We start from the raw sequence: 23,386 nt of genomic DNA, 5'->3' as shown, positions 1-23,386 counted from the left end.
TCCTGTTATGCAAAGCAAGGGAAGGCTCAGAACTACGTTTCCCAGAGGGCACCGGCTGTGTACAAAGATGTCCCTGGCCTTGGACAGTGGAGCTGTTTGCACAGAACAGAACGACAGAGACTGACAGGTGTGCGGACACCTGGATGAGGTCTGTTTGGAGAGCCTCCGGAGGTAAGTTTGCACCTGGAGAAAGAGGGGCTGTAAATACCGGGGACTCGGTTTGCATAGTTTCAGGTTCTAAGGGCGGAAACTGACGGGTCTTTTCGTTTTCAGTTTTGGATGAAAGCAAAATCAGGTTGTGGCTCAGGCAGGGCGCGGGTTTTACGCATTACAGAGCTGTGCTAGAGAATCTTGTGCATATGCATGGTGGAATATAAACTCTGTTTTCGTACTGGTGATTACAGACCCTCTAAGTTCCCCTATTTTCCAGGGACGTTGCTGATTTACAGAAGCTGTCCCAATTTCTGATTTGATCTGGGAATATCCCACTTTTCCTTAGGATGTCCCTCTTTTCATTGGAGAAATGTTGGAGGCTAAGAAGTTATCCAACCTCCAAGCCGCCTGAAGGCAATTCTGTATATATATATTTAATGTTTTATTATGTTTTTATATATGTTCAAAGCTGCCCAGAGTGGCTGGGGAAACCCAGTAAGATGTGTGGGGTATAAATAGTAAAATTATCATTTTGGAATGGGATGTCCCTATTTTCTTGGGAGAAATGTTAAAGGGTATGTGATTATATATAAACCAATTTACCTGGGGATAAGCACCCCTGAACACAGTGAGCTTTACTTCTCAGTAAACACAGAAGTACATTGTTAGTAGCTATAATCCAACTCAAGATTGATTGTGCCCCCCCCCTTTTTTAAATAGTGGATGAAGTTAAAACAGTCCTGCAAAAAACTAATGGTATATCTTGTTGCACATGTGGACAATGAAAAATGTTATTCATTTAGTACTGCTAAGAAAATACAATATGCTCCTTTTGTGAAATGGATGTATCAGATAAAGAAACTTAATAAAGATTTAACAAGTAAAATGCAAATGGTTGCAGGTTCAGTTTCCAGAATCTCCCAGCTAGGGCTGGAAGAGACCCTTGCCTGAAAGAACTGAGAGCTGCTGCCAGTCGGTGTCGACAGTATTGAGTTTCCATTCTTCCTAAGTATCTTTGTTATGCCTGAATACTATGCAAGAGAAGCTACTTAAACAAGTGATAAACATTGGAGATCTAGGCACCACAACTTCTAAAATTTCCTTCTTCTCTGACACAGATTCACCGCTAGTTTTCAGACTGTGTTGTAGGAAACCATAGGATTTCTCAAAAACTTTTAAGGATTTTTTTTCAATAAGGAAGATCAGTAATAAGAGACAAGCTTCCCTGAAAGGCTCCAACAACCTGCCGCCATAAGAAAATCTTAAGTGTTGGGGTGTGTGTGTGTGTGACTATTTTGCTCACACAAGTTTATGGTGAAACCCAATAGGCCCTGTAAATACCGTGAGCTCTAATTTGCACCCCAGAGTGTATTTCAGTCTCCTCTACAATATTTTTGGGGACCTGGGGCTCCATAGCAGACAAGTTGATGCTGTAGATATTTCCTAAATGTTAAGAAAGGCTGAAAATCACTGGTATATTCCAGGAGGGGTACAATTCAATAGTGTCTCACCAAAGGCTGAACTGTTGAAATGCTAAGAGTTGAATACATATATGCTTGTGTGTGGAATTGGAATTTTAATCCACTTTTTGTGATGATGACTCTGAGATGACGGATGGGTTGGTATTCCTGTTTAACATGGAACTAAATATTGGCCTGTGTATTTCCTCTGTCCATGGATTGAAATGTTTTCAGGAGAGCATCGGTGCAAGTACATGTTTACTCAGAAGTCCAGCTGAGTTCAAATGGGTCTTATTCGCTGAGGCAGCAGTGCTATGCAGCCTTGACAGAAAGTGCTGTTGACTTCAACCGCTTAGTACCTGAGTTAATATTGGCTTGTATTTTATTTACCGTATACAAAGGGGATGCAGCCGAATAATGCAGAGGCCATATGTTTGTGTGTGTGTGTGTGTGTGTTTTCCAGACTGGAAACATCGTAGGATTGCAAGCCACCTGATTATTAATTTCCCTGTCACCTTTTTACAAATATTTACCACAGCTTTCAAAATAAAAGGGCAATGTACTTCTCAGGTTTGGCTTGTTGGCACTGGGTAGAGGAATAAATATTTCAACAGGGCGAACCTTATGGATGTGTGTTTTAAGACAACCTGTAAAAAAAGAGCACAGCAAAAAGCAAACGAGTCACACATTGAGATGCTCTTAATTTTTATTTTCATTTGTCAAAACAGGTCTGTGAGAGACTGAGCAGGGGCGTCTCCATAGCAACGCTGCATTTCCCCCCCCCCCTCTGAGGAGCTTCCCGCTTCCGTCTCCTCCTCCATTACTGCGCTTGCTCTTTACCTCGGGGAAAGGAGTGGAGGGGTGAGAATCCGCGGAAGGGCGCACGCGCGTTTCCGTCATACCCAAGCCGGCCGTCTCGCTCCTTGTAATCTGGAGAGAGAGGCGGGGGGGCGGGAGGGGGTACCCGGTGCGCCGCGCCTGCGCAGTGGCTTCCCGGTCGGCGCTGCCCAAGGAGCTTGTTATTCAGCTCAGTCAGCCTTTTCTGGCGGCCGGGGCAGCTGCTTGTCAATTGCTTGGGTCGGGTCAGCCGCCGCCGCCACGGACTCCGAGCGCCCTAGGCCGGCAAGTATCGAAGACCCCGTATATATGTGTGTGTGTGTGTGTGTGTGTGTGTGTGTGTGTGTGTGTGTGGCTTGCGACACACCTTTACCCTCCCCCGCCTCCCCTCCTAATTCCCTCTTCTGGGGCTCCCCCCTCCCCGGTCCCTCTTTTCCTAGTTGCAAGCCTAGACTGGGGACTCTCGATCCGGTTCCTCCATGCCTGTCTCCTACCCACCCAGCAATATCCTCCTACCATTTCCCTTTTGGGCAACCTCACACCTTTTTCCTATTCATAATCTTAATCATAATAATTTTACTATTTATACCCCGCTCCTCTGGGGTATAATAAATTACCTCGTCCTCAGAAACACTCTTCTCTAATAATTGCATGCAATTGTGACCTGCAATACCTCCCCCCCATCCCTTCTTTTCGTTTGCTTTAATAACATAATACCACCCTTTTTATTTGTGCTCGCCATCCCATCTCTTCTCCCTGGTCTGCAATACATAACCTCAGATCTTTCCCCATATATAAACTTTACACTCCTCCAGATTGTTGCTCTGGCACCTTCTCTCTGTTTGCTCTGACAGGCATCCTTCTGTCTTTTTCTGTTTTGGAGGACCACAAAACACACACCCTTCAAACCTTTTGTTTCCATTCCCATGTACACCCAAACCCTTTAAATCTCGCATCTGTCCCTGCAATTCAGCACTGCTGCACCCAGTTCTCCTTGTCTGCTGTGCTTAAGCTGCCCCTTTTCTCTCTAACTAATTTAGCTTCATCGCTGGACTCTTACCCTCTTTTTGCATCATCCCCACACTCCATTCCCATCTTTTTCTGAGTGTTTCTGAGATCAATTCTCTGTTGAAGTGTGCAGCTTTATTTTCTCATGAAATGACCTAAATTGCCATTTTGAGGTGGAGTGGCTGTTCGTTGGCAGACAGGTGCTAAAGGTGGAAGACGGGGTGCATATCACTGCTGATTGTTTTATGATTTTCTGAAACTAGCACCTATTTGTATATATTGTCTAATTTATAAGTCCCACCCTCCACCACATGGTTCCAGAGTGGCCTATTTGCCCTGTGTGAAATCTGAGCTTCTGACAGCAGCAATGAGACTGAGTGCGATCCTAACCATATATACTCAGAAGTAAGTCCTGTTGAAATCAGTGGGACTTACTCCCAGGTAAGTGTGGATAGGATTTTAGCCTGAACCAGGAAGTCCCTAGTTCAAGTATTGCCACAGCCACAAATTTGTTACATTGGCTTGGTTCTCTCAGCCCATCATGGCTAATACGGGAAAAATAATACTGACGTACAAGACAGGGCTAATGTAAGGATTACTAAGAAATTTTCTTCAGGTTTTTTTAAAGTATGATATGAATGGTCACTATTATCATTAAACTGAAGTGTAGCTTTAATATTGTAGGTTGTGTTGTGTACATTATTTTAACAGGAGCACTCGGCAACTTGCTAGGAACAGCACAAATTCTTTTTTGGCAAGAGGATGAATGGATAGTCAGATCAACACAGTAATTTTGTTCTCAAGTAGGATGATTCAGTGAGCTGTGCTTGCATATTGTAGTCCCTAGGGTGGTGTTAGGCAGTATTTCATATACCAGAGATGGACAAACACTTGTTTCAGACTGAATAGCTTTTGTTAGGAAGAGTTAATGCCCATTAGTGAGGACCTGTGAGACCCTATAATACATAATTATGCTTTGCATCTAACTATCAAAGCTTCTTGCAGTGGTAAGGAAGTAGTGCCATCCTTGTTTAAAATATGAACAAGCTGGGGCTTAATTTGGAAGGGATTTTAGTTGCCATTCAATATGTGCGTACTCAGAGCTATGCTCACTAAACTTAATGGAATTGCTGTATATGTATGGGACGCTAAGGCCAAATTTATACCGCTCATTTTAAACCAGTTTGAAATGGGTGTAATGAACCCAGATTCTCCAGGGGGGTTGTGGGAACAGTAGTTTTATGAGAATGAAAAACTTATTTGCTAACAGATTCTTTGTACCTTCATAGAACTATGCTTCCCATGGGCTCTGGATGGGAGCCTTCAACTAACTGTGTGTAAAACTGATTTCAGTCTGTAGTAGTGCAGACATACCCTAAAGAGAAACTTTCTAATGACATAGAGGTTCTATATCTAATTGTTCACTTTGGAGTGACTGCGCCATTAGTGTGGTCTAACTAGTCTAAACCTGTGCTGAGCAAATGAAACACAAAAGAAAGCACACACACACATTCTGCTCTGAACAGGAACGTGTGCTTTCCTGACACTCCTTCTAATTACCTTTTGCTGAACGCTGGAGGCAAAATGTGTATATGAAGGCATATATTAATACGGAACTTGAGAATCCAATGCAAGACTAGGAACAATATGATTTTGTTCAAGATGAGTCACAAATAGTTTCTTTATAAATGCCAGTTGTTTGCTTTTCTATTTTCTTTATCTACAAAAATTGCTAAGTAGAATGATTTCACTGATGGAGATCACAGTAGTTGTCATTTAAAATAAGGTATAACTTGCTAGAATGGTGGCTCTTATGTACTTGAACTACAATGGAAATAACATTTCACACAGAGCTGATCTGACTCTTTAGGTAATTCCTGAATTGACGGTATTTCCAGTGATTTCAGAAGCTTGGTAGTTTTTCATTATGCCAAACCACACAAACTATAGTTTGAAAACAATGTTTTCTGATGCTAGCTTTCCAGCCAACCCCAAAAGATGGTTTGTCAATTCAGACACCACACTAAAATACATTTGACACAGCATTGTTACCTGTGTTTGGATGCCTGGATTCAGCCTTAGTCTAAATATTAAAAAATGCATTTATTCACAGTTAGCCCAGATTACATTTCCAGTGGTGCTCCTCAATCCGCTCCCCTCCCCCTTGATTCACTGTCTGCTGTCTAAATGTAGATTGTAGATTACTTGGGGCAGAGAGCTTTCTTTTTTTGACACCATTTTGTCAAGTGAGATGTACAGTGAGCATGCTGTGTGAAGAAGCAGCACAAGGAGCATACAACACTGACAAATTAGAACCTTACATTTTATTCAAATTTCATGCGCACTAGAATCAATTGCTTAGCCATTTTGAATATGGAAGACTTTTATTTCCTTTTAAGTGTTCGCTAATTACAGACATCCGTTTATCATTTGTTGGCTTCAGGTTTATTTTCCTCAAAGAGCCTTTTCCGCTGTGTAATGGGATCGCCATACACTTTGCCACCTTCTGCACTCACAATAAATATTCTTCGTGGTTAGGTTTGGTCACTATTTTAGTCTTAAAAGTGCAAGGACATCTATGAAGCATTGCTTTGTTTTATATTATGTGTGTAATTTCATAGCTGAGAAAGCGGAGATTCAGAATAAGTATGTGAAATACACTTTTTAGGGTGTGTCTGTTTTGTGACTCTTTACTTCCCTGCCTCCTTGGAACATATGTATTATTTTTTGGATGAAGGTAAAGAGTGATGTAGAGATAAAGGGAGATTTGGAGAGTTGGGTTAAAGGACGCAGACGGTTTGGACTGGTTTAGCATGTGGAGGAGGGAACTACATGCAGGCATTAATTCCCCACCTATGATGGAAACCACCTCCTGTAATTCTGTCAACATGCTTCACCTCACCTCACCCCACACACAAACCACAACAGCTGAATGCTTGGGCAGTGTGTGAATGCCCAATTACTTGTGGTTGTTACGGCAGCTGGAATGTTTTGCAGAATCTTTGACATTATTACTTGAGTGTAGGTTGCAAGCAGCAAAGTTAGAAATTATCTCAGAACTTCATACAAACCAGAGATCTCATTATTACTGATATAGTCTTGGAAGTTGGAACACTTTTAAACATCTGTTATGCACTGCAGCTGTAAAGGTAAAGGGACTCCTGACCATTAGGTCCAGTCGTGACCGACTCTGGGGTTGCGGCGCTCATCTCGCTTTATTGGCCGAGGGAGCCGGCGTACAGCTTCCGGGTCATGTGGCCAGCATGACTAAGCTGCTTCTGGCGAACCAGAGCAGTGCACGGAAACGCCGTTTACCTTCCCGCCGGAGCGGTACCTATTTATCTACTTGCACTTTGATGTGCTTTCGAACTGCTAGGATGGCAGGAGCAGGGACTGAGCAACGGGAGCTCACCCCGTTGCGGGGATTCGAACCGCCGACCTTCTGATTGGCAAGTCCTAGGCTCTGTGGTTTAACCCACAGCACCACCCGCATCACTGCACTGCAGCTGAGAATGATTCAAATGAACACAACTGTTTTATTTATAATCCATCACAAATGTGTTTTGTTTCTTCAGTAATGGCAATCTCTGCTTTTCTCTCTCCTATAAGGCTCGACCAGTTTTCCACCTCTTCACAATGAGACAGTTCTGGCTTCACTTCTTCCCTTCACCCTGTAGTTGATAGTTCTAGATGTGGAGGCAATGCTGGAGTAGAGATGGCAGACAGTGTCAAGATCTTCCTTAATGATCTCATCAGGGTAAGTCTTTCCTTTTTATTATGGCCATCTATTTTTAAAGTGTGTTTATAGGCTAAAATTTGATTCCAAGTATTTCCAGTTGGATATTAAGATTTGTGGGTTCTAGTTTTCTAAGGTCCCAAGCTAGCCTCTTTCTCTCAGGCAGCACAAACAAGGAGAGGGCTCAGACCCTCCATGGCTATTTCCATCTGGAGTTGCATTTTTGGTGGGCAATAAATGTGATGGTAGAGTAAAATCGTTCTTAAAGCAAATTTCCTTATGAAGGGCTATGCGAGCTGATAATAGGATTGTTCATACAGCCATGGTATGGTCCTATAAGATTAGGCTATCTGGTGTACCCTTTACCCTTCTTACACACTCTACTTATTTAGCTCCTGGTTTGGGGCAAACCATACGTCTGAACTGGAAAACTGGTTTACACTTGCCCTCAGAATTTGATTGTGGAAACCTGGCTTGAAAATCAAGAGCAAACCACAGTGTAATACCCAATGTAATACACAGTGTAATATACCCCTCCAGATATTGCTGGTCTCTAACTCCCATCTCCAACCTTGTGGAAGATGGGCGGGCATGAATTTGAGGCTTCATTTTGCTTTTTCCAATCTTGTCTCCAATTATGATTCCATTTACCTTGTTGCTCAAGCATCTTTGGTTCCTTTCTACTTGATTCAATCAGCTTTCCCATCTTCCTCTATACCACTGCCATACTCCGACTGTTTTCTATTCTTTCTAGGTTTTTTTTTGTCTGTACTCTTATTTCACACTTTGCAACAACCAAATGTGTTTCACACTGACCTTCCCGAATTTCATCTTGATATAGTTATCTCTGTGCAGCATTCTGCTACCACTATTAACCCCCTTGCCAGCTATTTTGATCTCATTTAACCACTCCTCCGTTGGTTTTTTGTTTCGTTTTTTGCATCCAGTCTATGTTTTCTGCTCTTATTTGGGAACTTCTAGAGGCAGCGTTTTGTATGCCATAAGAGTCCTGAACTGTAACACTTTACACAAGTTTGGGGGTGTTGATCCCAAAGCCAGCTGTTGATGGTTCAGGTATAGTGGTAACTCAGGTTAAGTACTTAATTCGTTCCGGAGGTCTGTTCTTAACCTGAAACTGTTCTTAACCTGAAGCAACACTTTAGCTAATGGGGCCTCCTGCTGCTGCTGCGCCACCGGAGCACAATTTCTGTTCTCATCCTAAAGCGAAGTTCTTAACCCTATTGAGCGGCTTCCTAGTTTGGCACTATCATTCCCATTGGCAGGGAGATTTAGAAATGCTCATAAATAGCTCTTCATGGTTCTGTCACAGCTTATCTTTTACCCCTCATTTTCCATCAAGCCCTTTCTTTCATCCTCTGTTCTTTATTCATTCTACAATCCCTTATTCTTAAAACCAGCTCTGCCTCTTACTCTTGGAACTCCTTACCAGACAATGCCCACAATACTGTTTCAGTTTCTATGTTCAGATCTGTTCTTAATAGCAGATTCTTCTCTCTCACAGTCCTAAGCATTCTAGATTTTTTACTCCCCCCCCCCCTCCTTTGTTGCTTTCCCTACCCATCATGGTCTTGCAATTCAATTATGTGCATCTTTTCTCAAAAGGAAGGCCTACCTAATTTAATCAGACTTAGGACTCGGCTACATTAGTAAAGAAAAAGCGTTTTATATGTGTTATAACACTGTGCAGTCTGGCCCGCCACAAGGTCTGAGGGACGGTGAACTGGCCCCCTCCTTAAAAAGTTTGCTGACCCCTGGACTACACAAATCTTTGAAGGAGTAATAGTTTGCCAAAAGAGAAAGCAAACTACCCTCTGATGTCATTTTCTCTGAGTCCCTGGAACATTTAATTATTTTATTCTAGGTCACTGGGTAGCTAATACTAGGTGTTGCTCATGGATTGATTTTTGGCTAAAATTGAGAGTGTTGGAGCTCCTGCTTGGCTAGAAAGCCATTGGCAGACACCCAGGCTTGTCTTTTGAGAAAATATTAGAAGGAAAAAGAAAATGTAATGCAAGTATCTGAGTTGTCCCAAACACTTGAGCTGTGGTTTGCCATATAGTACAATGGACTATGTGTGTACGTTGATTCCATTATTGCAGTATGCAGCTGTAAGATTTGGCATTAGGCTTGTCATACAGCATCCTGAAAACAAAATCTGTCTTATGTTGTCATGTTTCTAGACCTCGAGGCTTGAAAAATATGTTCGAAAATGTGTAGATAATGTTTGACTGAAGTTTCAGAAATCCAGCAGGCGTTGCAATAGGCTTTCCAGTAGCTGGAGTTGCCTATTTCTGTGTAACTTCTCATGGTTTAGTTGTTCCACTCCAAGTAGGTTTCCCTGAGTAAACCTTCATTTCAGACTCTTTCTTTCCTCTACTGGAATTTGGTCAATAAGATGGGAAGAGGGTATGGCTCATCTTTGAGCTGGCAGAGCAAGTGAGTCTTTCCCTTTCTTCTTCCTAAATTCATCCCGTAGTTCATAAATCAGAGTTGTCACAAGGTTATTGATTAATCTGTAAAACTCACCTATTCCGTTTTCCTTCCACAGTTTCTCCAAAATTTACTTAATTTAGGCCTGATTACAGTCGTACCTCGAAAGTTGAACAGAATCAGTTCCAGAAATCTGTTCGACTTCCAGAATGTTTGGAAACCAAGGCGCAGCTTCTGATTGGCTGCAGGAAACTCCTACAGCCAATCAGAAGCCATGGTACCTGCACTGGACATTAGGGTTCCAAAGAATGTTCGCAAACCGAAACAATCATTTCTGGGTTTGCGGCATTTGGGAGCCAAAACGTTCGAGTCGCAAGGCATTTGGCTTCCAAGGTATGACTGCATTTTGTCTCTCTCTCCCTCTTTGTATAGGGAATTAAAGACTCCATATGGGGGATCTGGACAATCTCCAAGTTGGATGCTCGAATCCAACAGAAAAGGGAAGAGCAGCGAAAAAGAAGAGCAAGCAGTGTGCTTGCCCAGCGAAGAGCACAGAGTGAAGAGAGGAAGCAGGAGAAGTGAGTTTGGGAGGGTTTGTTCGCGCTCCCACTTTCAATATACAAAGATAAGAAATATTTTACAAACCAAAGTAGGAATGCCTACTTTGATATGCCTACTATGCCTACTATGATAACGGCACTGTGGGATATATAGAAGTTGGAACCGTGTATTTTATACATGCAGATCCTACTTACCAAACACAATGTTTTCCATGGAGATCATTTGTTAGGCGAGTGTTTGCACAACGAGTCTGTGATTTCCATTATTTCCTATGGAAATATTTCTCAGCCCCCCCCTCGCCGCTTTTTCAGTGGTTTCTTCCTAAAGTGGTTGCAACCAAAAGGGGAAAAAACAATTTGCCTTATCTCTCCTGCTCTCTAATTCACTCAATCCCTCTCCCCACCTCCATGGTTTCTGCCTGAACTTTACTGCTACCGACAAGGGAAAAAACATAGAAGGAAGAAAACTGGCTGTTCAGATAAGGGAATCTATGAAGTGTATAGCGAGACTTGGGCATAATGTATGGATAAGTGAATTTTTGGGAAGTGAGTGTGTGGATAGCAGGACCTGTGTGTATTTCTAAATATGGTGGGCTTTTGGAAAAAGAGAATTAAAAAGTAGATTTATTATTCTACTCGGAAATGGGTGTCCTGGTGGTCTCCCATCCACGGAACTGATCTGGTCCACATCTGCTCAGTTTCAGCATCTAAAGTTATCAAACCAACCACTAGGTTGTGGATAAGTGGGAATTTGACAAGAGTAATTTAAGGTATTTATTATGGTTTTTTCCCTGTTTGAGAGAGAATTGGGCAGAATGTACATTCACATCGTCACTTTTGGGAAGCTCTCACACATTCCCCTTGTTTCTCTTTAGTGAGCCCCGGATAGTAAGCCGAATAGTTCAGTGTTGTGCATGGAATGGCGGTGTATTCTGGGTTAGTATATTTTTGTTGTTTTAAACACCTGAACATCACTGAAATGATTGTGTACATGTTTGCTGGCTTGCATGCAGGAATCTTGTAAATCCGGGAGCAAACCAATAAGTGACTTAAATCTTCCGTGTTAGATTGGTTTGCCAATGTTTTACTATCTCAAATCAGATTTTATTTTTTCAGAGGGTTCCTGAAAAAGGGATTTGGATATGCAGCCTACTTAATTCTTCGGCTGCTTTGTTGCCAGTAATCATTGCCAGCTGCCTTCTGGCCTGCCCACAAAATGTCTATGAGCCACCGGAATGTCTAGACTTACATTTTTGGGGAATCGTTGCCTTCATAAACCAGTCCTTTCATTTGTGAGCCTATTTCTCAAACCTCAAAAACTTCTGCACATTCAGATCTAGAAGTGGTCTTGGGAAGAACACCACTGAACTGAATTGTGTGTTAGAACCAGCTCAGTCTTCTGACTTTGTGATTAGTATAATGGATGTTCACAGCCTTGATTACCGGTATTTATTGTGGGTTTTAAATTTCCATTTAGAGTGTGTCTTGGCTGGTGAAGGTTTAGTATGGAAGCACTAAAAAGGAACCCATCTAATATGGATTTTGGCTGTATTTAGAGGAAAAGTCAGAACGCTACTCCAGATGTTCTTTTGTTTTAATAGAGCTTCTAGCTCTTTCTCTGCTGTGTGCATGCAGACATATTAAAGTGCATAGGCAATGCAAGCTTAAGTGATCGGGGGCAGAATTTGGGGACTATGGCAACAACCATTCCCCCCCCCCCCCAATGGCGGCCGTCTCTGTAACTGCCTCTCCTCAAAACAGGGGTGGGGGACCTTTTGGCTCTTTCCAGAAGTTGCTGAATTACAACTCCCATCATCCCTGGCCATTGGCCACACTTGTTGGGGCAGATTGGAGCTGTAGTTCAATAACTTCTGGAAGGCCAAAAGTTCCCTGCAACTTCCTTAACAACAACAAACGAGTTGTTCAAAGTGCTTCAGATCCCAAAATTAGCCAATATGATTCCTTCCAGATGTTTAGCACTATAAGGTGCATCAGGCCCAGTCTGCATGGCCATTGACCAGAGATGATAGCAGAGTTGTAGTCTAAATCTGCATTGCACCAGATGAAATGTCTACTGTAGGTTCCATGTCTGGTTCTTCCTTGATGATTACGCTGTAGTGTTGATGGTTTAGCTTTATGCAACTCCATCTGTGTCGTTCATAATTCAGAGTGGATTAGCATATGCCTGTAGAATTCCCAACGTCTGTCGCTTTATACTGTTCTCCACATACATAGAGATGCAAGTGCAAGGGGTTACTTTCTGATAGTGTGTGCTAAGGTGCATGGGCAATACTTTGTGTGTGTCGTCTTGTGCACCTGTCTGAATGTGGAGAAGAATAATACACACCTGGAGGAAACTGTAGACTTTGAAAGGGTAAACTAATTTGCAAATATACCGTATTGGCCTGAATATAAGCTTCACTTTTTTCCCAAATTCTGACCGCGCAAAGTTAAAGCGTGGCTTAAATTTGCGACCTTACAAAAATTTGTGGCCTTACAAAAACGATATCGCTGCTGAAACAGACATATGGTAAAACGGAACAAAAAAGTTTTCTTGCCTATTTACGAGCTTGAGAGTGTTCATTTGCCATTTACGGGTGTGAGTGCCTGTACGATAACTTTTGTAGGCTTGCAAGATTAAAGGCTTAAATTGGCACGGAGTTGCAATTCTACCAACTGCAGCGATTTTCAGCCTGTAACCCAATTTTAAGGGAGCGACTTATATTCGGGTATTGTCTTTTTTTCTCTCCCCCCCATCCCGAATTTTAAAGGTGTGGCTTATTCACGGGTGCAGCTTATATTCAGGCCAATACGGTACTGGAGATTTCAGAATTATGGCTAAATTGTAGAACGGAGCATGTCTGTATAAACATGTTAAACGGTACTGATTTCCTTCTTTGCTTCTTCTTCTTAGCTTAGTCTCCTCTTGTTCTATCAGGTATTTATACCTGTACTTCAGTCAGCCACAGCACAAATAATTGGTAAGTATTAGAAGTGCCTTTTATTAGCTGCACCTGGTATGACAACTTTAACTGTTGACCACAGTAGTTCAGGCACTGGTGACTTCAATATTGAATTACTGCAATGTCCTCAGTGTGGGGCTTCCCTGGTGCTTGACCTAGAAACTTCAGCTGGTGCAGAAGGCTGCAGCATGCTTGCTGATGGGAGTGAGACCCTATCAGCATATATCCTCTGCTCAGAGATCTGCTGTGGTTTCCTATTGGTATCAGGCTTTCCTGTACAGTTCATTGGTGCCTGCTTAAAACATTCTTGTTTAGGCAAGCCTAGCCTGGCAAGTAAATGTTGATATGTTTTTGATCTTTTTTTTACTGTTAATTTTAGTTGCCTTTAAATGTTTTAAACTGTTTTATTGATAATTTTAACATTTCTTGTAAACCCATTGGAGGTTACGCTACAATCAAGTGGTGTATATAAATAAATAAATTTCGATGGAGCTCTTTATCAGCTCCATCTGGTACGCAGGCTGAGACCCTACTTGCCCGCGGACATTGTTAGCCGCTTTGAGACTCCTTAAAGGGAGTGAAAGGCGGGATATCAAATCCAAACTCTTCTCTTCTTCTTCTCGCCAGAGTGGTGCATGCTCTAGTTATCTCTCGCTTGGACTACTGCAATGCGCTCTATGTGGGGCTACCTTTGAAGGTGACCCGGAAAGTACAATTAATCCAGAATGTGGCAGCTAGACTGGTGACTGGGAGCAGCTGCCAAGACCATATAATACCGGTCTTGAAAGACCTACACTGGCTCCCAGTACGTTTCCGAGCACAATTCAAAGTGTTGGTGCTGACCTTTAAAGCCCTAAACGGCCTCAGTCCAGTATACCTGAAGGAGCGTCTCCACTTCCATTGTTCTGCCTGGATACTGAGGTCCAGCGGTGAGGGCCTTCTGGCGGTTCCCTCTCTGCGAGAAGCCAAGTTACAGGGAACCAGGCAGAGGGCCTTCTCAGTAGTGGCGCCCGCCCCGTGGAACGCCCTCCCACCAGATGCCAAAGAGAAAAATAACTACCAAACTTTTAGAAGACATCTAAAGACAGCCCTGTTTAGGGAAGCTTTTAATGTTTAATAGGTTATTGTATTTTAGTGTTTTGTTGGAAGCCGCCCAGAGTGGCTGGGGGGACCCAGCCAGATGGGTGGGGTATAAATAAATTATTATTATTATTATTATTATTATTATTATTATTATTATTATTATTATTATTATTAAATAAAAAACTGCCAGGAGACAATTGCTCACATCTTGGTTAGCCAGTCATCAACTCATGGCAACATGAACCGTGTGCGCAAGGGACCTTGGACTTGTTTCAGCTATTAACCCTGCATGCCAAACCTCTTTGGAAACCGATGGGAATCTTAAAAAATAATTGGGAATCTGGTATACAGGGGTCTGCCATTCAAAAGCGGGCTGGGTGGGAACTGCTAGCTTTTGCCATCTCCTTCAGTGCACCTAAAGTAGCTTTTTGGCTCCTGTCACAAGCCTTGTAGAATTCACAATACTTTGGTCCCAGACATTTGTGTGGCTGATTTTTGTATCTTTGTCTCTGGAAGGTGACCCCTCCTTACACGGTGATGTCTGGTCCTGGCTGGAATTTATCCTCACCTCCATCTTCAGTGCCCTTTGGGTTCTTCCCCTCTTTGTGCTGAGTAAAGTTGTCAATGCCATCTGGTTTCAGGTAGGTGACCTTGCCAGGAAGATGTTGCTCCCTTTTGTGCAATGCTTGTCAATTGAGGATTTCAGAACTTGTCTCACTAACACCAAAGTCTTGTACAGTCATACCTCGGGTTAAATATGCTTCAGGTTGAGCATTTTCAGGTTACTCTCTGCGGCGACCCAGAAGTAATGGAACACGTTACTTCCGGGTTTCGCTGCTCGTGCATGCGCAGATGCTCAAAATGACGTCACATGCATGTGCAGATGCAGTGAATAGCGACGTGTGTACGTGCAGACGCGGGTTGCGTTTGCTTCAGGATGCGAATGGGGCTCCTGAACGGATCCCGTTCGCATCCAGAGGTACCACTGTACTAATTTATTCAGAAATAAGAACACTATATTCATTGGTGCTTATTCTCTTGTAAGTACATTTAGGATTGTAGCTTAAGGGTGTATCTCATTTGGCTGGTCCATATCTATTTATATCTGTATATCCACACACACAGGGACATGGGTGGTGCTGTGGGTTAAACCACAGAGCCTAGGACTTGCTGATAAGAAGGTCGGTGGTTTGAATCCCTGCAATGGGGTGAGCTCCCATTGCTCGGTCCCTGCTCCTGCCCACCTAGCAGTTCGAAAGCACGTCAAAGTGCAAGTACATAAATAGGTACTGCTCCGGCGGGAAGGTAAACGGCGTCTCCGTGGTTCGCCAGAAGCGGTTTAGTCATGCTGGCCACATGACCCGGAAGCTGTATGCCGGCTCCCTCGGCCAATAAAGCAAGATGAGCGTTGCAGCCCCAGAGTCGGCCATGACTGGACCTAATGGTCAGGAGTCCCCTTACTTTTATCCACACACACAAACTACACACGCACGCACGCGCACACACACACACACACACACAATGCATGCAATCAGACACACTTGGATATGCACACATACATCCAGTAATTTTAAGGCCGCTCCCCCTAAGTCTGCTGTTCCAGCTTGGTCCCCTTTCGGTGTGCATATTGCAAATTAAGCAGTATGTAAAGTGAAAATGGATACATGTCTGATTATGTACCAATGATGTGCACCTCATGATTGGTTGTATCTCATCAGTTTCCAAAGCGGAACAAAGTAAAGTGATGGTATTAGGAGAATTCTATTACTGCCCTTACTGCCACCTGTTTTGAGTGGTGTATTGAAAGCTTTCATATTTCATTTCATTTTTTAAGGAAGGGAAACAGCACCTTGGAAGTTAAAGCAGCTGTGTTAAAATGCAGGACAGTAACAAATGCTACTGACTCTTACCTTAGGAAGAACATGAATGAAATCCTTGGTTTTCTGATGAGATATTCTGTGTTTTCTTTTAAAACAAATAGCTACAGATGTTTTACCCAAGATGGTTTATATTTACTATGCCTGTTTTTATTCCTTGTACAAGCTGATTGTGATGAGAGTGGTCCCAAGTAGTGAGAGGATTAAATCTTGTCTTAAGAAATCAGTTTTGCAAAAACATTTCCCTGTGTTTCAGGACATTGCTGATCTGGCTTTCGAGGTGTCGGGAAGAAAGCCCCAGCCTTTCCCCAGCGTCAGTAAAATCATTGCTGACATGCTGTTTAATCTCTTACTGCAAGCTCTTTTCCTCATCCAGGTAAGAGCAAGGAAGGCCTGGCATCTCTTAACAACAACCCAGTTACTTAGTACCATCAGTATATGCAAATGTCTGGCAAATTTAAGACTAAATAGAACTTTTAGTTTCAGAAATATTGGAACTCACAAGTGGGGAATACTTTTGTTTTTATGAATCTTTTATTTGTAAAGGGAATATTTGTATGAGTTAATGCTTTATAGTCCCTTTAGTATCTTTGTATTTTTGTCCTTCTAGGCTGTGAAGCTTTATGGTCTACATTTTTGATTCTTTCTTTCTTTTCTTTTTGCTAGATTTGCATCGTTGTTGTTGTTAATAAAATAAAATTTAAAAATAGCAAGGAAGGCCTGGACTCTGGCTGCACAGACACTTAACAGAATAGTAAAGAATGGGACCTGAATATCACCTAGGCCTTGTACATCCACACTGTACATGTAAAGTATATTTATACCACTTTTTGCAGACCTGACGTCTCCCAAGCATCATGGGAACTGTAGTTCATCCCTCACAAATCTGACAGTTCCCAGGATTCAGAGCGGGGGGGGGGGGGAGGGAAGCCATATGCTTTAAATGAATAGTGTGGATGTGAGCTATGAGGCAAAACCTGGCACCAGTCAGGCTTTTAAGAGACCAGACTGTGCATTCAGACCATGAGGTACCTAAAGTAGAAAGCTGCTCAGGAAGCTGCATGCAGGTAAAATATTTCCAGAAGACTCAAGGGTGAGAACTGAGTACCTCTCCTGCCACGCCACTGTAACCTCTTAAGAATGATTACTTAAGCAGCTGTTGCCTCGCAGGAATGATGGTTAAACTTTAGTGGTGCCCAAATGGGTGGCAATTAATGGATGAGAGAAGCAAAAGCTTCTAGTCCCTTCATTTTTTTGCTTTTTGGGGGCTAAATGATGGCGCTTCTGTTGTGATTGGAAGGCACCTGCTTTGCAGATAATAATGCCTCTTTTTAAGCTGATTCCTTCTTGCCTTCTGCAGGGAATGATTGTAAGCCTGTTTCCCATTGATATCATTGGCCAGTTAATTAGCCTGCTTCATATGTCGCTGCTCTACTCACTGTACTGCTTTGAGTATCGTTGGTTTAACAAAGGTAAGTGCTTCTATTTGCTTCCTTATTCAAATAGCTGAGTTTTCTTTAAAGCTTTGGTTTGGTCCATACATATTTACCTTTCTTTTGTGCCTGGGGTCTCCGTGGCAATTGAAGGTGACTTGCCGTAGATTCTGGCGTATTAGTGGGCGTATAAGACGACCCCCCCAAATTGGCAGCTGCCAATTTTTTTGGGGGGGTCGACTTATACGCCCAGTCTTATACGCGGCAGCTTCGCTGGGCAGTGGTAGTGAGCGGCAGGCTCCGTGCTGGGAGCTAAGCTGGCTTTGCTGGGCGGCTTCCTCCTGGGGCAGAGCCCGCCGCCCACTGCCGCTGCCCAGCGAACCCATACCCGGCGTATAAGATGACCCCTGACTTTTTAGAAGATTTTCCGTGGTTAAAAAGTCGTCTTATACACCGGAATCTACGGTAAATGGAAGGGTCTCAGCACCAGCCGTCGAGATTTATGACACTGTCATGGGAGCTTTTAGCGCAATCCACCCATCCCATGTGCTTAATGGATATAAATGTTCCCACCACAGATGAGATCTTGATCATCTATGAACTGTCCCTCTGGTGGTGTGTCTAGGATGTTGGGGTCAGGTCAAGGTCAGGTTCATTTCTCTGCTGCTCTGCAGAGCAGATTGGGAAATACCTTGAGAATGTTGCAGTATTTCAGTCTAATCTACTTCACTGGGTTATTGTGAGTTTCTTAAAATGTCACTCTGAACTTTATGGAGGAATGCAGTGTGTGTGTGTTTGTACACTTATCCAGAACTAATTCCCGCAAATTCAGTGAGACACATTCCTTAGTAAGCGTGCCCCAGCTGTGTGCTGGCAAAAGACCATACCACAATGTATGACCCAAGTTTTTGGCATCTTTGTGAAACTCCCATTTGTTGCGAAACACTGTGAGTTCAACTGCACAAGTTTGCAAATGGCATTTGAGGGACTTCCGCCCTTTTGATGTTGTTGCAGAGAGATCTTGGAATGTGAAATCCAGTATCTATGTGTCTTTGCCTTCTTTTAACCACTTTGTGATTGGCTTTTGTCATGTCAGGAATTGAAATGCATCAACGATTATCCAACATTGAAAGAAACTGGCCTTATTACTTTGGATTTGGCTTACCACTGGCCTTCCTCACTGCAATGCAGTCTTCTTACATTATCAGGTGATTTGTTTGGATATATTTTCTTTGGATATTACAGCAGGCAAATGTAGAATCAAATGTACACAAGATAAAGCAGTGGAACAGGAAGGGAGGGTGTGGGGTTAAAACAGCCACCCCCGACCTGGTGCCCTCAAGATACTTTTGAATCCAACTTGCATCTTACATTACTATTGACTATGCCGGCAGGGTCTGGTGGGAGTGGTAGTTCAATAACTATCTGGGGGCATCAGTTTGGGGAAAACTGTGATGAGTGCAACTAATATTGAGTGAATGATAAGAAAACAGGATAGATGGTACTGGTGTGGGGCAGGGAGATAAGTTGTAAAGACAATTTTTGAGTCTAGGACAGGCATCCCCAAACTGCAATTCCCATCATCCCTGACCACCTGTGTCCCTCGAGTAGGATTAGTGCCTCTTAACTGTTATCTCAAATTAGTGTTAGTGAATATTGAGTGTGGGAAAAGATCTTGATCGCTGACCAATTTTATTGTTGGATTTCTTAACATTAAAAAGGGCTGCAGCAAAACGTTGCAAGGAAAATGATTAGACTTGCTTGTGCGATAAGAATTTGCCCTGAATTTGCGTTTGCATTTCTCTTGCCTCTGCTACCCAATTCTGCAATGTGGATATATACTTGTGTTCAACTTGCACAATGTTATTTGCTCGTAGGTTGAATTTCACAGATCTACAGAGATACCCTTAGCAGTAGTTCTGTAAACATTGCTGCTTTATCTTGTGCCAATAGGCGCACGTGTGTGAACAGAAACCATCTCATAATAAGAATGCTCTGATTAATTTCTTATTTCTTTTCCAGTGGCTGTCTGTTCTCCATTCTTTTTCCTCTGTTTATCATCAGCGCCAATGAAGCAAAGACACCAGGGAAAGCATAGTATGTATTCTCTCTTCCTGTATGAAATGATGGAAAAGAGGTCTACCAGTTGGCTATGAAATCTGTTCAATTCTTCTTGCCATCTTTGTGATTTAGTTTAACCCTCTGTTGGTGAACTAGATAACTTTGGGAGCCCTGACGGCAAGTTTAACATTCTCTGTATTCCTGATGGGCAGTGTGGGGTGTGCTTGCTATTTGATCAGCAGAAACTGGAGTGTTGAGTGGAGAGAGAGTCAAAAGAGGCATTTATCTTCTGTGTAGAGTAACCGGGACAGAGTTAAGATTCCCAAAATGACTACAGGTGCCACTTGCGGAGACGACTTTAGTGGAATGCTGAGACTTGAATCTCAATAAAGCAAATTACATGTTGCTAAAGACACTATCCTATCTGATGCATACTGTAGTGTATACAGTTGCTCCCAACTGTGCTCAGCTACAAAGATATTTAAACCCTGAATGTCCTACAGTCTGCTTATAAAGTACTTCAGTTACGGCTGCATGAAATGCCCTTAGGCTGTGTTATAGCCCTTAGAGTGCACACACATCGGCATATTTTGTATGTTTTGTGTTGTGAACTGCCTTGTGATCTTCAGATGAAGGACAGTATGCAAATTAATTAATTACCGTAGATAGTTTTGAAAGTGTTACTTTTAGACTGCTTGGAAGTAGGGCTGTAGAAAGATACTCGCAAAAGGATCATGTGCACCTGCGTATAAGATTTCTGAGTCTAAACAATTGCAAATCAAAAGGCAGAATTTCAGTGCTAGGTCCCCTTAGAACAGGGCTGAGAAACCTTTTTTTTTTTTTCCAGCTGAGGGCTGCATTCCCTTAGGGCCAGTTTTCCAGAGGCCACATGCCAGAGAGAAAAGTGGGTGGAACAAAGTATGTGATTCTTTCTTTTGCGCAGTGGAGCTTCATTCCAGCTATGCAAAATAAGAGAGGATTCTATGCATGTATATGTACATGCAAACATGCACTCCCTCTCCAGGCAAGCAAACTAGAGCATGCCCACTAGAGTGTGGGCCAGGGCGAGTGAGGGGTGTGGCTTGGGGAGGGAGTGGCCTGAAGAGAAGCACATGAATTGTGCTCTGTTTTTTCATGAACTGATGCAAGGCAGAACTCGGGCAGTGAAAGGTCAAAGTGCTCCGATCTTATTTTGGACCAGAAAGCCTTTGGCTGGGAGCTAACAGCCATTTCCCCCCCTCTTGTGTTCCAGCCACTTCCAGCTGCGCCTCTTTTCCTTGGTGGTCTTCCTCAGCAACAGACTCTTTCACAAGACGGTTTACCTTCAGTCTAGCCTGAGCAACTCTGCTTCAGCCGATCGACTTCAGCCCTCTCCACACTCATCACCTGCCAGACAAAAGGCTGCTTTGGCGCACTGAACCATAACCAAAGCAGAGGGGGGCGGGAAGAGTACTGTTCCTGGCTGCTGTATACATGGTCCTTTGGTGCAGGGGAGGGCAGTCAGTGTTCTGCCAAGGGGCTTGTGCATCCTCCTCCCCCCTCTCATCATTGTCGTGAGCCCCAGTTGAACACCAGCTCTGTGTCACACTGAGCGTGTGGAGCAAAATATTGGGGTGGGGGAGGGAAGGGAGCAGTAGAGCCTGGGTTTTTTAAACACCTTTTGTGAGTTTTTCAAAAGCAAGGTTCTTTGCTTGTTTTCACAGCATGCAATGAACCTGTGTCTATACTGGTTGGTGTTTTTTTGTTCGTTTGTTTTGTTTTTGATACTTCTCCACCTGACCCTGTGCCATTTCCCCCTCCTGATGAATGATTTTTTTGTAATGCATATTTTGTCGTAGCTTTGTGATAACGCTGATGGGGTCTTTACGGTGAACCGCACCAGGAGTGTTTGGGTTTTCTCAATGATCGTAGTTCTTTGTATAGCATATAACTCAGGTCAGGATTTTGTAATCCCTGTTGTGCTGAAATGAAAAGTGGATCATGTAGTTCTAGGTTCAAGATCAAGACACAGAGTAGGAGGATTCCGCCCTCTTTTTTTTCTTTTTTGGTATTTGGTGACATCTGTACAGTTCTTTCTGCCAACTGACACACTTTGGTAGTGTCACTTTAAAGGACCTTGATGAGTGCCACTCAAACTGTTTTATGCTGGAAGGGATCTGCTTTGATGGATGAAACAAATTCCTAACCTTAACAGCAGAATGTATGGATTTTTTTTTAAAAAAAACCTACATCCTTGGAGCTCCCCCACCCCCCCAAAACTCCTTCTGAACTTTCAAAGGGAAAATATGAAAAGTGTACGGGTAAGTTCAGGCACTGAAATGGAAACATGTTAAATCTGTGGCTGGGGTTGTAAAAATTGCAGTATAATATTTTGTTAATGGAAAGAGGTAGATGTGTGTAAAAATTAGTGTCTTTATAGATCCTGGTGGTGTTTGATGGCAAAAACCACAATGGCAGTTCCAAAGGATATCCACGAAAAACAAGAGAACTCTTTTTCCTACAGCACTTCTGTACAGGGTTTCAAGAGGTGTCACTATCTTGTTAAATCTAGGTATGGTGGGTGTGCATTTGCAGCAAAAAGATTTCAAGTCACGGTTAAGAGGCCTCCAGCTCATATGCAACCTGCCTGATCTGCAATTGTTGTCCCAGCCAACTCTTTCACAAGAATGATGTATGCCGAAGAGCTCCTGTGTGGTTGTAGTTGCAGCTGAAACTAACTGCTAGTCAGCTCAGGATATGTGATATTTGTATGTATCCGTCTGTCTGTGTGTACATATGTAACTGTGTATACATCACAAAGGAAGTGCAAATGATCCTGATTTTAGACAGTGTTTCTCATGCATGTCAAGACTTCTGTAGGGCCGAAAACTATGAAATTCAAAAAAGCCCTTTGGTTTTTGCAGAACTGAGGTCAGTCTACAGATAAACCTTTTCTCTAGTATTTTCACACTGAAATATTAAATTAAAATGCAAAAAACTCAACAACCTTACACGACCTTGAATTGATTTTGTGATTGAATTTTGAAGCTAATTTCATTGTGGTGCTGATACAGGGGAGAACTTGGAGTTGCACTCACTGCCAATTTCTGTATATTTTGGAAAGTTGCATTTGGATACCTTTGAACATATTGGGTTGTATCCAGTTAAATACTACTCATAGTAGACCCATTGAAATTAATGAATCTAAGTTTGGCATGCCCATTAACTTCAACTAGACTATGCTGAGTAGGACTAGCACCGGAAACAACCCAGTGGAACCACATTTTTAATTATAGTTCCCGAGATCAAGGAAGGAACAGGTTTTCATTTATTCTTGGATATACAATCGTAGCTTGAAAGTATAATGGAATCCGTTCCGGAAGTCCATTCGATTTCCAAAACATTCAAAAAGCAAAGCGGAAGCTCCTGCAACCAACTGGAAGCCCTGTCAGATTTTCGGCTTCCAAGCTGCAACAGTCACTTCCGGGTTTCAACTGTTTGGGAGCCAAAACGTTCGAGAACTAGGCTGTTTGACTTCCAAGGTACGACTGTACTGTAATAGGATGCTATTTGAACTAAGATGGTGGACCGAACCTTTCAAAACTGCACTTATTTTTGGGTTTCTTAGAACTCCCAAGGCCCGCTGACACCAAACTCTACATACATTAAGCATAATAGAAACACCACTACCCGACCCCACCCCCATCCATCTCCCCTCCCTCCACCCCCCCTTTTTTTTCTTCTCCCCCTAATGCCTCAACAAATGAAACGGATTTGTAAAAATG

General features: G+C 42.8%; 1 protein-coding gene across 3 annotated transcripts; it reads left to right on the top strand.

Moving 5' to 3' along the window:
* EI24 (EI24 autophagy associated transmembrane protein) lies at positions 1-22,612 on the top strand. Of its 3 annotated transcripts, none has more exons than XM_083713777.1 (11): positions 1-171; positions 7,068-7,215; positions 10,078-10,223; positions 11,081-11,141; positions 13,120-13,186; positions 14,768-14,892; positions 16,385-16,504; positions 17,489-17,600; positions 18,658-18,769; positions 19,584-19,658; positions 20,875-22,612. In XM_083713777.1, the coding sequence occupies exons 2-11, from the start codon at positions 7,174-7,176 to the stop codon at positions 21,038-21,040; spliced, it is 1,026 nt and encodes a 341-aa protein (XP_083569903.1). In that variant the 5' UTR covers positions 1-171; positions 7,068-7,173; the 3' UTR covers positions 21,041-22,612. The 3 variants fall into 3 exon arrangements, with proteins under 3 accessions (XP_083569903.1, XP_083569904.1, XP_083569905.1); XM_083713778.1 differs by lacking the exon at positions 1-171 and adding an exon at positions 2,347-2,735; XM_083713779.1 differs by lacking the exon at positions 1-171 and adding an exon at positions 4,753-6,601 and having other exon boundaries at positions 6,965-7,215.
* The last annotated feature ends 774 nt before the right edge of the window (positions 22,613-23,386 follow it).

Source organism: Podarcis gaigeae, assembly GCF_964106915.1.
Source record: "Podarcis gaigeae genome assembly, chromosome: 15".
Taxonomy (NCBI): domain Eukaryota; kingdom Metazoa; phylum Chordata; class Lepidosauria; order Squamata; family Lacertidae; genus Podarcis; species Podarcis gaigeae.
This window is presented reverse-complemented; position numbering and strand designations above follow the sequence as displayed.

What these genes read in the sequence shown, in the direction of transcription:
- EI24 (XM_083713777.1), top strand. Translation starts at nt 7,174, where the DNA reads ATGGCAGACAGTGTCAAGATCTTCCTTAATGATCTCATCAGG. An exon ending in GGAATGGCGGTGTATTCTGG is followed by an intron (nt 11,142 to 13,119) that starts GTTAGTATATTT and finishes TCTTCTTCTTAG; the next exon opens with CTTAGTCTCCTCTTGTTCTA. An exon ending in GTATCGTTGGTTTAACAAAG is followed by an intron (nt 17,601 to 18,657) that starts GTAAGTGCTTCT and finishes TTGTCATGTCAG; the next exon opens with GAATTGAAATGCATCAACGA.